The sequence below is a fragment of the Chenopodium quinoa genome, unplaced genomic scaffold (assembly GCF_001683475.1).
Source record: "Chenopodium quinoa cultivar QQ74 unplaced genomic scaffold, ASM168347v1, whole genome shotgun sequence".
Taxonomy (NCBI): Eukaryota; Viridiplantae; Streptophyta; class Magnoliopsida; order Caryophyllales; family Amaranthaceae; genus Chenopodium; species Chenopodium quinoa.
This window is the reverse complement of record NW_018742418.1, coordinates 5,767,584-5,782,363: the sequence shown is the minus strand read 5'-3', so window position 1 is coordinate 5,782,363 and position 14,780 is coordinate 5,767,584. Positions and strand designations below refer to the sequence as shown.

General features: G+C 39.5%; 2 protein-coding genes across 2 annotated transcripts; both read right to left on the bottom strand.

Annotated features, from left to right (window-relative positions):
• Positions 1-3,437: 3,437 nt before the first annotated feature.
• On the bottom strand, positions 3,438-10,577 carry LOC110711149. Its single transcript, XM_021889533.1, has 2 exons — positions 10,123-10,577; positions 3,438-4,201 (listed from the first exon to the last, which is right to left on the bottom strand). Exon 2 carries the CDS (start codon positions 4,189-4,191, stop codon positions 3,661-3,663), a length of 531 nt encoding a protein of 176 aa, XP_021745225.1. The 5' UTR covers positions 4,192-4,201; positions 10,123-10,577; the 3' UTR covers positions 3,438-3,660.
• On the bottom strand, positions 4,741-9,530 carry LOC110711140 (serine/threonine-protein phosphatase 7 long form homolog). Its single transcript, XM_021889523.1, has 7 exons — positions 9,244-9,530; positions 7,029-7,126; positions 6,294-6,950; positions 6,064-6,203; positions 5,901-5,988; positions 5,369-5,803; positions 4,741-5,287 (listed from the first exon to the last, which is right to left on the bottom strand). Exons 1-7 carry the CDS (start codon positions 9,524-9,526, stop codon positions 4,883-4,885), a joined length of 2,106 nt encoding a protein of 701 aa, XP_021745215.1. The 5' UTR covers positions 9,527-9,530; the 3' UTR covers positions 4,741-4,882.
• Positions 10,578-14,780: the final 4,203 nt, after the last annotated feature.

Genomic DNA, 14,780 nt, shown 5'->3' with positions numbered 1-14,780 from the left:
ACCACCATCAATACCATTACATTTTTTTCTATCTTGCCTTCAATAGTTGTGAAGGAATCCCTATATTTTTATTCTTCTCTCATACTTTGCAAGCACATGCTAGCAAAAATTCTTCATTTTAATTTTGCAGTTAATGGCTTTCGTGTTACAACAATCGTGAAAAACACCCATTAAGCAACTTCTTATTCTCTCTATATATTTTGTTTCTTAAAAAAAAATAAAAAATTCTTCATTTTAATTTTGCAGTTAATGGCTTCCGTGTTACAACAATCGTGAAAAACACCCATTAAGCAACTTCTTATTCTCTCTATATATTTTGTTTCTTAAAAAAAAAAAAAAAAAAAAAAAACTTTCAATCCTCAACTCTCTCCAAACCCTCCCAGAGAATTACAATACAACACAACCTTTCTCACCTACACTTCACTTCCTACATGAACAAGATTTCGATACTATATCCAAGATCAGTCTCTCGTTCCAAACGTCCGTCTTGCGGGGGCGTGTAAAGTATAATCATATCATTATTAGTTATTGTGTTACTTGTATAATCCCTTGATTTTACTCTTTAGGTTGATAGTCAAAGATATCCCTAACTATTGTCTAATGTACCTAGACATATACTCTAACGTATCTAGTCATAGCTTAAAGCTTACTTATGTATTATAAATACTCTTATATACTCTTCAATATAATCAAGCTTTCCAACATTCTGTTTCTCGTAACTCTATCAATTGATTCGTTCAATTTTTTTTTGTTTTTGTTTTTGTTTGAGTAATGATAGTTAATGTAGGTTCAGTTGCCTGAGTTTAATTCTAGTGGTGACAATCTGTTTGTCGTTGGAACTTAGAACAAGAATTTCACTTCCATACAACCGTTTTTGGTTTTTTATTTTATTTTATTTTAAGAGAATTGAGCGACATTAAGTTCACTTCTCTCATTGAGTCGTTGCGCAATCAGTCATTAGGAAAGTTATGGTTAGAATTCTATTTTGCTACTTGTAAATAATTGAGCGTGTGTAATTAGAATTAGTGTGGTGGCATGCGAGTTGAACAAAGTGAAGCAAAAAATCGACACTACGGAGAGTTCAGATGATGAGAAATTCTATGATGCTGTCCTTTCCAATGCTAAAGTTGATGGACAGAAAATTCGATAACGGTATTTCAAGGCATAGGGTACATGTATGCACCTCCATTGACCCCTGAAGGATTTTAGAACGTCGGATTTGATACTGAAACTTAGTATAATGTAATGTTTATATTGGTAAATATATTACACTTCAAAATTTGGAGATTGGATGCAATTTACTTATTCATGATCTAGCATGTATAGAACCATAGTTTCATTCTCAATTCTGCAATAATAGTCAATGAAAGCCTTTGATCTGCCTGTGCTCACTTTAGAGAAAAGTCTTTAAGGATGAACCCTGTTTCTAATTATTTGCCGCGACTTCTATGAAAATTCTGATCCGTGCCATGTGAGCCACTAACAATTGTTTTTAAAAAGGATAGGAATCATAAGATTAGCTATAATCAGTCGGCTCTGTAACCATGTCATGAGTTATTGGTTTCTAGCTCATTTTGATTTGTAAATTGCGTGATTTGGTCTATAGGTTCTGCATATATAATGTTTCATGGTTTTTTCTTAATTCGTCGTTGCATCAGCCCAACCCCTAAGGATTGATTTCACTATTATATATACCCTTGACAAAAAATAGTCACTTAACTCACCTCCAAAGTATATGAGACTGTTATTTACAGATGGAAGGAGCTTAAAATGTCTCCCGCGTCTTACATTGTATTGTGCCAATTTTACGAGTTAGCCCTTATTCCATCCATCATCAACAATGAAAGTTATTCTATTATAAAAGAGGGTCTGAATGGACTAGCCAGTTAGCCTACCGCATTCAGTTAGAGTAAAGGTGTGTCTTATAGTTCCTACAATCAATTTAACCAAGCTGTATCAAAGGAGATACTGACTACAAGTACATACAATGCTACAACACCAACCGGATCCTTTTTGGGCTAGAATTATAATATGTTGTGGCACCATGCATTATCTTTATTGAGCTTCAAGCTCATTCTAAACCAAATGTAAATAAGTAGAGTATTGCATAGAACTGTATATATTATTCATCTTCTCATCTTTCAATGTAAGAAAATTAGTCCCAAATAAGATGAAGCAAGTGAAAGGAAACGCTTGAAATTCTGAGGTAATTGATATTTGTAGCTAGATAAGAATAACTCACTTGTTCTAAAAAAAATGGACACCTTAAACCTTTATATGGAAAATAACAGTTGGACACAAATATATAAAATAAATAAATATGAATAGAGGCTATGATGAGAATGATTAGATACGAGATGCATCCGATGAATGAGGAGACTCAACCCACATGAATGGAGTTAGCTCACCAATTAGTGATGGACCTTGGTAATCAATCCGTCAAATTGTAGAAGCATATATCTTTGCAACCAGGTCCGGATCCGGTCCATAACCATGTTACATGATCATCAGTGTTATAGTGCAGTTAGGCTTAAAACCATGAGCAACAGATGCCTCAACAGAAAAAGAAGAGTTGGAACCTACGAAAACTGCTCTGTTTCCCAGGCTATTGACTTCCTCAACCCTGTTAAATTCACCATCCAGCTCAAGTACCTCAAATCTTGTGGTGTACGCCAACAGCCAGCCCTTGTACACTTGACAGATAGCCAACAATTGACCTACCGATTCAACCAAGTAATAATACCATAATTCATCATCTTCTCCAATAAATAAAGTAGTGATAGCTGTATAATATAGACTATCTTGGGAAATGTTAAATTTTACTACCTTTCCACGAAAGTTAACCCCGTAAAACTCTCCTTGATAAAAAGTTATGTCACGGCAAGGTGATTCAAGGAAACTTGATTCAAAATCAAAATCATCAGCGATCATTTGACCATCCTCTCTTATTGCAGGATCCACTATTGGGATCCAACTATCACTCCCATTCTTCCAATAAAGTAGCATTGCTGGAATCTTCCTTTGTACAAAAAGAAAGCCCTCCAAAGAAAGGAAGACAATGAAGTCTGAGGTGATTGAGGGGTTGGCTGACAAGATGAATTTATCAGGCCGCCTTCTGATAACCTGGTGCACTTCGTAATAGAAGCTAAATTTGGGAAGTTGTATGACAGCACCCGAGTAGGGGTTGAAGAGAGCGAGCTTATTTCTTTCTAAGGTCAAAAGCAACCACCCATATGAAGATAACAACCTTTTTGTGTCATTGTCTAGTAAGGTATTTGGGAGATTGATGTGGCGAACCAGTTAATCTCTGTTACTCACTAACGTTTCTCACAGTGGCAGTTTCGTAAATAAAATGTACCACCGTGACTAAAGTGGTGCAATTTTATCATCCATTTCGTAAATAAAATGTACCACCGTGACTAAAGTGGTACATTTTATTTACGAAACTATCACTGTGAGAAACAAAAACGTTTCTCACAGTGAGTAATGGGGGCGCCCCCATGGCGAACCTTGTAGTTGCAAAGGCTATACAGACAGCAGGTCCTAGACGAGCTGTCTCTCTTGGGTAACATCAACCACGGGAGTGTATGCTAATTGTTGGCTTGGAATTTTGCCTCCTTAGCGGCTGATCTCCAAGACGAACAAACCCATTTCAAGGTCTCAAAATCTGATAAAAAGACATAAAACCTGCAATCTTAATGATAACATCTTTTGGCAAATTAGTCCAATCAGCCATGTTAATACTGAGGGAAGCAAGATTACCGAAACAAGTTTAACTTGACGCACAATTTCAGTCAAATTACAAGAATGAATAGCAGCTTGCTGAGTGGCAGTGTCGGGGTTGATCAAGGTTCGTTTTAATTGAAGTAATGCAGCATTTAAAGTACAAGTATCAAAACGATGCTCAAGATCACTAGTCCATAAACCAGACGTGTTAACCAAATGTTGTACTTTAGCAAGAACATCTCGCGAAAGCTGTTGGGTGCGCGTCCAGTGAGCATACGACGGATTCTGATATTGATGGCCGTGTTGATCAAGAAGGTATAAAGGGGGTGGAGACATGGAGTGTCCATCAACAAACCCGACAAGTCGTTGAAGAGTAAGCAACCATGACAGATAATCACCAACTTTTGTACCCTGCTCTAGAGTTTCAGTATCAAACACTCCAATTTCATACTTCCGTCCTACCATTACAAGGGTTCTGTTGAAGTAGAGAAAGGTCGGAGAAAACGGCTTAGCCTTTGTATTGATATTAACGACATATATATACGAACGTTTTTCCAATTTGAGCTCTAAACGTAAACTAATGACAAAAATGGTTGCGTGGCAAAACTATTTACCAAACTAAGCTTCCAGGGTAAATCGCTGTCTCGGACAGCGTTTTACCCCTGGTTTTTTTTTTAAAAAAAAAATTCAACTACAACTATTTTATATGTTCAACATAAAGCGCTGTCTCAGACAGCGCTTTATGCTTGAACATAAAACGCTGTCTCAGACAGCGCTTTATGCTTGAACATAAAGCGCTGTCTGAGACAGCGCTTTTCTGCTGGAAACAGCAACCAGCATCCAGGCAGAAAACAAGCTTCAGCAAACAGCTTGCATGCTGCAGTCCTCCAACAGCCACCACAACAGCCAGCTCCACAGCCCTACCCCACCACCGTCGACCACCAACTCCGCCACTCCCCACCACGTACCACCACCATATTCTGGGAGTTCCGTCAACTTTAAGCACTACAGAAAACTCGAAACAGCCCAACAACAGTCCAACCACCAAATTAACTTCAAAGCACACACGGAGTCATTCAAAAAAGATTTATTATATTAATTTCATAAGTGTTATGTACATCATTACACAAAATAACAGGGAATACAACAGATAATACTAGCCCGACTCATTTATTCGGGGTAAAGGTCCTGCCTCCTGAGTGTCGGCCCTCCGTCTGACACGTCGCCGCCTGTAATGAGTGACGGTGGTGAATGGGTCTCGGGGCGGTGGGGGAGTCAGCTGACTGGACGAGGGGTCCTCCTGGGTACCAGAGGGCGCAGTACTGTGGATGTTGTAATCCTCTGCGTGTCTGGGTGACGTAGGATCACATCCACCGCTGCTCTGGCCGAGATCGAACTGTGAGTTGCCATCATGACCGTCCCGCCGGTGGGCGAGATGAGCGTGACCATATCTCCGTAAGGTAGCGACGCCCATATCTCGCACCTGCTCGACCTGGGCTCTAGTGGGTCCGCACTCAAGGGAGACTGATAGCGCATCAACCATCGCCACCATATCCGCCGCCTGCAGTAATCATCGATCAGTCAGATCTATGGCATACAAATATGGAAATTGTTGAAAAGGAGTAGAAAAATAATAACTCACATATCCGCTAATGATGTCATATGCTGGATGGTAATGTGTGGATGGTGGTGCGTAGCTGGGGTTGATGAAGCGTCGTGTGATACGCCTGTACCACACCATGTACGGATCGTCGGGATCCATAGCCCCCTGCATTAGATCACCTCCAACGATGAACTCCAACCGTTGCTCCCATAGCTGAAGGAAACGCCAATGCTCCAGCGCCCAGCTGGTCTCCCCCTTTCCCCGACGATCAATGCCGTGAAGCTGTACACTAGTGTCACACCCCTGTGGGATAGTCTGGCGTAGTCCAAACTGCCTCATGACTCGGTCGGGCAGGTGACTCTCCACAACCTCGAAACAGATCAGGGGGACCCTAGCACGCCACTCCGCCTGATGGTCTAGCAGATGTGGAGGCATGGCATCTACCAAGTCAGGTACATACGGGTCCCATGTCACCTGTAAATACACATCAACAGTAATATTATGAATATGTTAGTTCGCAACAAGTACAATGTTAAAACAAAAAAGCTAAAACTGTATTTTAAATTGTTACCTGGTCCTCGGTGAGTCGGTCTAGGGCGTCTCGGTAATACGGAAGACCCCTCGCCGCATGAGCATGTGTCAGCCTGGGTACCACCCACCTAATATCGAACAATGTTTCAGTTAACAACCCCGCGCATTAAATAAAGCCTAACTCAATGAAAGTTGTATCGAACCTGCAACCATATGCCTCATCCGGTGTAGGGAGCGGGGGAGCATCGTACGCCTGGTACTGGTCGTCCTGGTCCTGCTCCCCCCGACGGTGTATCGCAGGTCTGCCTGGTCTGCCTACATGGATATGCTCCCAAGCCCAGAACTGGCACACAGAGACACAAAACTAGCTTCAGTATGAAATATGTAAGTGCGTGGTGAAATAGTTTTTTTGGTACAGAAATAAGTGAGGTACCTGGAGGACAATCAGGGGACCTCCAATCTCGTTAGCACCTACGTGGGATGCTCTGCACAGCTGGCGATACAACGTCGCCAGACAGGCGCTACCCCAGCTGTAGCCTCGGATATGATCCCAGTCGTGGTCCAACAGCTGCACGTAAATGAGCTGGAGATGGCTCCCGCTCTTATTCCCGAACAACACGCCCGAGATGAGGAAGAACAAGTACGCCCGGGCGTATCTCTGAACCTGGGCGTCATCAGCCCCTGGTGGTAGCTCACGGAAAGTCTCACGGACCCAGCCGGTCCTCAACCCGGATCCCCTAATATCGGCGGGACCTGGCTGGACACCAAGTACCCGACCAACCAAACCGACGGGATCGACTAACGCGTGTCCTGTCACCGCAGACCCATGTACTGGAAGGCGCGTAAGAATCGCCACGTCCCGTAACGTAACGGTCGTCTCACCAACAGGTAGGTGGAAGGAGTGCGTCTCCTGTCTCCACCTCTCCGCGAGCGCAGTGACAAGCGCTCGATCGATCTCCCTATACGCCATACGGTGAAAACCACCTAAACCGACAAACTCGACGTACGCCAAAACGCGAGGATCGATTCCCCACCCCACCATGAACCTGGTGGTGTAATGCCTGCAAACGAGCTGCTTTGCCGGATCAACCTGTTAGAAAGAAATTAAGATCATATACCATATAAACTCAACAAGCTGTAGTCCATGAACAAACAAATGCAATATTACCGTCTGATCCCATACGGCAACGCTGCGGTGTGTGCCCTGTAGTGTAAGCACAGAAGGGTCAACGGGTCCAGGCGTACGATCTTCACCGTCCATCGTATCTGTTCACATGCAATTTAACAAATCCCAACAGAGTTAACGCATTAGCAATTAACCAAAATGTTAACGATCAAATGTTCCAAATGTTATTAAATCAAAATGTTCCAAATGTTATTAAATCAAAATTTTCTATTACAAAATAATTCCTCCATCTACGATTACAACGAATTTCAGTTAACAGTCATGGGTCCTCTGAGGGTCTCGATGGACACGTTGCCCGGTTATGGCCCTGAACGTGACAACGACTACATTTGCTCGCGGGCCGGTTAGTCTCATCCATTTCATTACGTATGCGCTTTGACCTTGGTCGCCCTATTCCACGCAACATGCTCCCGTCGGGAATGATTCTAGGACCGTTATAGGGCGTCCAGGTTGTCTCGCAAGGGATTGGCCAGAATTGCGGCGCGTATGTGCTCGTGTATGCCTCCGATTGCAGCACCGGGTCAACCCACGGCCGCTCTGATAGTGAGTACGTTGCACATACGGCTAGAACGTGAGAACATGGGAGGTGAAATATCGTAGGTTTGTTGCAGGTACACGTTCTTAACTGAAAGTTAACAGTATGTTTATGGCCTCCTTTACTACCAAGTCGGTCTCCCCTTTCTGTTGTAACTTGGTAAATATGCAATCGACGGTTATACGCATCCACTCTGTGATATCTGGCTTTTGCGGTGTTCTTCTCTAGAATGGCAGTGACCTTGGGGGGGGTATGCAAGTCCCTGTTCAAATCTTGCCTCAGAAGACTCCCTTCTCAAAGTGAAATATTTGTTAACTCTATGAAAAGTTAACTCGACTAGGGACATGATCGGTAGAAACCGTGCTCCCTTCAACACGTTGTTGAATGTCTCAGAGAAGTTAGTAGTGCAAATCCCGTATCTACGTCCAGCGTCGTGAAAGAGGGACCACATGGTGAACGGAATTTGAACTCGACTAGGGACATGATCAGTGGACAGTACTTCCGTGACACAGTTCTCCCGGTGCGGGCCTTTGTATGTGACTAGGGCGAAGCCACGCGAGTGCTCACTAGATTTGGTACCCCGTAGCATCCAACCACATTTTTTCTTGCACCGCAAATGAAGCACACTCTCATTCGATGTAATTGTGGTGTAGAACTGATTCCTCTGTATGGAATACATCTTCACCATTTCTTGGAGCACTTTCTTACTTTCGAACCACATCCCCTTCTCAAATTCCCCCCCGGAACAAACGACGTATGACTACCCGATTCGGCCCAATCCTGATCAACTTCGTAGTTCTCGTTCACCTGACTGAACCAAGGAATGGGAGTTCTAACCAGGGGCTCGCCCACTTCCATCCGAGCAGGTTCTACATCCATGTTCTGAAGTCCATCTTCCTCCTCTCCGCTATCGGCCTCATCATTTGTGTACACATCATACACAGAAAGTTCGTTATTCACATGCTTATTCGTAGAAACCGGTAACACTTGAACCCCATTGCCGGTCTCAAACCTCATTTTAATGTGTACGTCAACGGTCATCGGGTCTGAACCAATACTACTATGAACCTCATTCATCAAATCATTCATAGTCATGTTCGGTTCTAGTGTTAGTGGTTCCATATTTCCCCCACTATACTCGACCCGGGGTCCATCAAACAGAATTTCTCCTCCCCACCGGCATAACAAAACTACATTTTGTGACGCCATATTCTACATAACCAAAACACATTTTAGGATTATCGAAATCTAGAGCGAGGTAAATTATCAACACTGAAATAAGACTCTTCTCACCTATAACAACTTCACTTTCAACAACTTCACCAATTTCAACAATTTCATGAACAATTTGAATTATTTCAACAATTTCAACCTAAACTATTTCAATAATTTCAACAATTTCATCTCTTCTCACCAATTTCAACCATTAACAACTTCAACATTTTCACCATCATCAACTTCACCAATGTCATGAACAATTTCAATAACAATGTACCACATCACCATCAATAATTATCAACAATGTACCACATTTTCATTAATAATTAGCAACAATTACATGCAATTGACATGAATTAACAACAAGTAAGAGCAATTACATACAATTCACAATAATTAACCACAATAACTATGCAATTACACTAAATTCAGTTTAGGGCTAACCACGAAATTGAGTGAGTGAGTGTGAGAGGGAGGAGGGCAGCAGCAAGGTGGCGGCAGCAGCGGTGGCGCAAGGGTGGGCGGCGGCGGCAATGCGGGTGTTTGAGTACGGTCGTGGTTTAGTGTGAGAGGGAGGAGGGAAAGCGTTGAGGTTGAGGTTGAGTTCTTGCGCATTCTGCTGAAGTGAACATGCTGATATATGGCCATGAAACGCTGTCCCGGACAGCGTTTCATTTAAAAAAAAAAACAGGGCATAAAACGCTGTCTCGGACAGCGTTTTACCCATTGAATTTTTTTTAAAAAAAACCCAAGGATAAAACGCTGTCCGAGACAGCGTTTTATGCCCTACTGAATTTAAAAAAATACAGAAGGTAAAACGCTGTCTGGGACAACGTTTACCAGTTGAATTTTTTTTTAAAAAAAAACCAGGGGTAAAACGCTGTCCGAGACAGCGATTTACCCTGGAAGCTTAGTTTGGTAAATAGTTTTGCCACGCAACCATTTTTGTCAATAGTTTACGTTTAGAGCTCAAATTGGAAAAACGTTCTATATATACAATACACAAAATAAGACCCAACTTGCCTAAAACTCTTAACAAGATAAACTTGACAAATATACAATATTAAACATATAAAACCAACCGACTTCTAACCGGTTCTGCTTCTGCAACACATTATTTACCAACCAAATTTCATTCAATTACCAATTTTTATAGTAATTATAACCAATAATTCAACAGCAGACTCTAGAGCAGCCATAAATTGACTTGTGAGATTGATACTGATAACTAAATTAACGGTAATTAATTATACTGATAATTTAAATCAACGATAAAACTGTGAAATTGATATTCGATGATTACAAAAAGAAACAACATCTTACCTCAGAAAGCTCTTCAATGGAGTATACAAATACTGAAATATCACAAGTCGGAGAGGAGGAGGACAGATATTCGATGATTACAAAATCGTATATCTATTTTTCCTAATATTTATAATCGTATCTAATACCCCCATGATTATAATTATGGAGTAATGAGTAATGACTTTCCAAATAATGGACATAATTAAGGGCAAAAATCGTTTTTACAATTATTAATATGGAAGCAAATAAATGGTATCTTATAGTAATTTCATACGGAGTATTAACCTTCCATATATTACAAAAAAAAAAAAAAAAAAAAAAAAAAAAATAATAATAATAATAATAATAATTGAAATTTAGGGAAGTAAAATTGTGCAACAAATTGATATTTCTTCCATATTTAATAAGTGTTACACTTTAACTGATCGGTACATAATTTTAGGCAATTTAATTGACTTAGATAAAGTAAGAGGTAAGTGGAGTAGTTAGATTTTATTAAAAAAATTATAAAAGAAAGATAATGGGGTTAATAATTTATTGAAAAGTAATAACGAATATAAGAGGAAAGGGGGTCATGAAAGGAGAAAGATATACTTCGTGATATTATAATGTAGCTTTTTGCCAAAAAGAAAGTGTAACACTTATTAAAACACGGCCGCATAGTAGGGCTAAGCAAAATTATCCGAAAAATCGAAAATTCGACCCGTAACCGAAAATTAGGGTACCCGTTCCGATAAACATGAAGGTTCAGGTACTCGATCCGATAATTTGTTATCGGGTACGATTATCAGGTATCATTTTGAAATTAACGGATACCCGATCTGATCCGATAAGCAATTTTTTCTTTTTTTCCTACATAAATCTATTTATCCAAAATCTAAACTCTTACTTTACTTCATAATCACTTCATAATTTAAATGATTAGTAATGTTATTAGTAATTTAGTGATGATCATGTTGTATTATTGTTAATTAGTGTTGAATGATATCATAAAAACTAAATTATAAAGTCTAAATTTTCATTATTGGATATCATATTGGGTACCCCAATAACCGATCCGAAAATCCGGGTACCAGAAGTTCAAAGTTCGGGTACCCGAACTTATTGGTTCGGTTAATGGAGATCATTTTTAGTGTTATTGGTTATCGGGTACCTGAACCGATAGTGTTAACGGTACGGGTACCCGACCCATACTCACTCCTACCGTATAGCACTAATTGAAATACGGAGGGATTATGCGTCATATTTATTCAAAGCCAAAAATCAAATCATTAAAAAAATAATAATAAATTCTAGTGACCCTCTAATATTGCGTTTTGCTCCTCCTTTTAGAAGTTATACATTATCGTAACTAGTAACTCTACAGTGACCTTGCTATTAACGGAGTTACGCTTTTTATTTCAATCACCGTCGGTGGGGCCCACTCTCCACCTATTAATTTTTTTCTCAATTTATGTGATAATTTATTTTATTTTTTGTAGGTAGGGTCATTTCAAGCCAAGACTTTAGTCAAACTCGGATCGAGAGATTTTTTGTTATTATTATATTACTGTGATTGTTATTGTTATAATTGAAAATTTGTTAGGGTAAATATCATTGTTCTGTTTCTTAGCTTTGTTATTGTTTAATTTGGAGAATTATCAATCTTAATTGGTTCGATTTTATTCTTTTTTTGAGTGGTATCAATCTCGGAGTATTATCGTTATGTCCAATTTGTTTTTGTTTTTTGTTTGTTGATTTTTTTTTGAATAGTGTTTGTTGATTTTTTTATGCCTTAATTTTGAGTTTTTATTATTTGAGTTTTGGTATATATATATATATGTAGCATTATTTAAAGTAGTAAGATGTAATTATTGAAATTATAGAAAATTCTAGATGAATTGAAGAACTTCTTGTAGCTAAATCTCTAGAGTTTCTTTAAAAAAAAATTAAAAGCAGAAACCGCTAATTGAAGTATGAAAAAACTGAAAATCGCTAATTGAAGTATGAAAACCGCTACTTGAAGTAACTCAGTTTTAAAAATCGCTGAATCAATTAAAAAAAGGATTTTTCTACACATACTTGTGGACATTAAAGTAGAAATTTATTCAAAAAACAGTTGTACTTTGATAATTGGATCTTTTGTGGTATTATTTAGGGAAAGCATAAAATAAGGTAAATATTGTAAATCATAAAATAAGGTAAATATTTTCCTATATCAATGCATGTGTTCACATGTGCAACTTTTTTAATATATAACAAAAAAAAAATTCTGTAATTTTCTTCTCGATTCGCTAAGGGGTCGTTTGGTTCATCAAAGGAAAAGGGAATGACTTAAAACCAAGGGAAAGGAAAAGAATGGAATGTAATTCCCTTTGTTTTGCAATGTTGTTTGTTTTATACAATAAAGAAATCACAACCACCACAAAACTACCAATTCACTTTTTTTTCTCCGACCACTATGAATATCTCAACAACCTAGTCACCCACTACAACCCACTGCCACCCCTCTCCCTACCCACAAAAACCTAGCCCTCGAGAGAGCTCAGCAATGGCTGCACAATTGACAACAACGCCATCATACCACTATACAATTAATTACTATCATCAATTGACTGAAAATGCGCGTGGAGGAGGAAGTTCGGCGGCGAAAGCTTTTCTGACAAGGGGAGAGAGATCTTAGCCGTTGCAGATGGCGAAGGAGAGGAGCTTTTAGGGTTTTCAGTGGGGAAGAAGAGGGGTTTCGGGATAAAGTGGGGCGGTGAGGGGTTGCGGTAGGGTGGCTAGGTGGTTCAGTGGTGGGGAATATTGCACCTAGGGTGTTCGGCTGGGCGTTTCACGGGGAGAGAGGAGGGTTTTTTTAGGTTTTTGCAGGGACGACAAGCATTTCGGGGGAGGGGAGGGATGGCGAGGGTGGGGGAGGGGCGGTGAAAGGTGGGGGATAGATGGTGATGCGGTGGAGGCGGCTAAGGAATGGGAATGAAAATACCTAAGGGGGGTGGGGAATCAACTTAGAAGGATTTGGGGGAATGAAGAGGATAAAGGGAATGGGAAAAAGACCTAACAAACGACAACAAAGGGAATGAGGGCAGTTGATTCTCATTCCCTTTGATGAATACCCCCAACCAAACGACCCCTAAATCCCCCTTTACTAACATAAACTACGTAATAAACTATAGGAAACTATATTACTATAAGCATGAAATGCATAAGGGTTAGAACATTATTAATATATAGGGTTACTATATATTACTATTGTAACATAAACTTCGTATTACTATAGATTCCGGAAAACTTCTTAAATTGGAATGTGTATCATATGAATACATATATAGGGTTACAAGACTAGTCCTAATCACGTTAGAAAACTAGTATGATAAGTATACAAAATATATAAAAAATATATCCTAAATCTATGACAAATATTATAACAATATAATATCTATCAGTTGTATGCCTTTGCAGATCATTAAGATCACTATAAACAGCAACTTTTGTGTGTGTTTGGCAGGGGTGAAGCCATGATATGGGAACTCCTGACTAACCGAGTGAATAACCCCTGACTGAGTAAGTAACCCCTGACTGACCGAGTGAGTAACCCCTGACCGAGTGAGTAACCCTAACCAAGTACCCATGATTGATCGAGTAACCACTGACCGAGTGAGTAACCCCTAACTGATCGAGTAACCACTGACCGAGTAACTCCTGACTAAGTAACCCCGACTTTAAAAAAACAAAAAAAATTGTGGCTGGCCACACCGTGTGGCTAGCCACATATAAAAGTTTGTGTAAAGGTAAAGGGAACACTACCTTAAAAGAACTTAAATTATTCAGCAACTTTTGTGTGTGGCCAACTAACGCATGAGTAACCTCTGATCAAATAACCTTGAATGACCGAGTAACCCCTGACCAAATAAGTAAGTAACCCCTGACCGAGTAACCCCTAACCAAGTAGCCCCTAACTGATTGAGTAACCCCTGAGCAAATAAGTAAGTAACCCACCCCTAACAAAGTAACTTCTAACCGACCGAATAACCTCTGATCAACCAAGTAACCCCTGACCAAATAACCCCATGATTGAGTAACCCCTGACCAAGTAACTCCGACCATTTTTTTTTAAAAAAAATATGGCTGGCCACAAGGTATGACCAGCTACATATGAAAGTTTGTGCACTATAAAAACTTATTATTTTCATCTGTAGTTGAGTCAAGTTATAAGACTTGTTTGACTTGATTTTAGATTTGGTATGAGTCAAATAACCATTAGTTTTATTGTCAATATATACATATTAATAAATAATCACTACGCAACACATGCATATCAGGTCAAAACTAATCAAAATTGTTCCAAGTGATTTCAAGTATGTAGAGTATGAGATTGATAATTTAATGCGAGTACTCAGTGCAAAACATAGAAAATATCATTATAGTATAAGTTTTGATAATGTAGTTGGTTGCACTCTTGAATTATTGATACAAACATCAGTAAATACCTTAAAATGTGATTCTAAATAAGAGCAACAAAATTTTTAAACTCTTTAGTAAAGGTGGCGAACCCTTGAACATTTACGTAACCAACATAGATTGATATACTCGAAAGTAGGAAGGCATGGGATAGGTGGCATTAAAAACCAAGCTAGTTTCATTGTAGCTTTTATTTTAACGATGCATATATAATCTCTTGCTAATGTCAATCA

Bases quoted from the DNA above. Each gene is read 5' to 3' on its own strand.
- LOC110711140 (XM_021889523.1), bottom strand. From the start codon at position 9,526: ATGGGTAAAACGCTGTCCGAGACAGCGTTTTATGCCCTGTTTTTTTTT. The intron at 7,127-9,243 runs GTTAGCCCTAAA...GCATGTGAACAG, and splicing joins CTCACTCACTCAATTTCGTG to ATACGATGGACGGTGAAGAT. The intron at 5,989-6,063 runs GTTCGATACAAC...GTTCGATATTAG, and splicing joins GATGAGGCATATGGTTGCAG to GTGGGTGGTACCCAGGCTGA.
- LOC110711149 (XM_021889533.1), bottom strand. From the start codon at position 4,191: ATGGTAGGACGGAAGTATGAAATTGGAGTGTTTGATACTGAAACTCTA.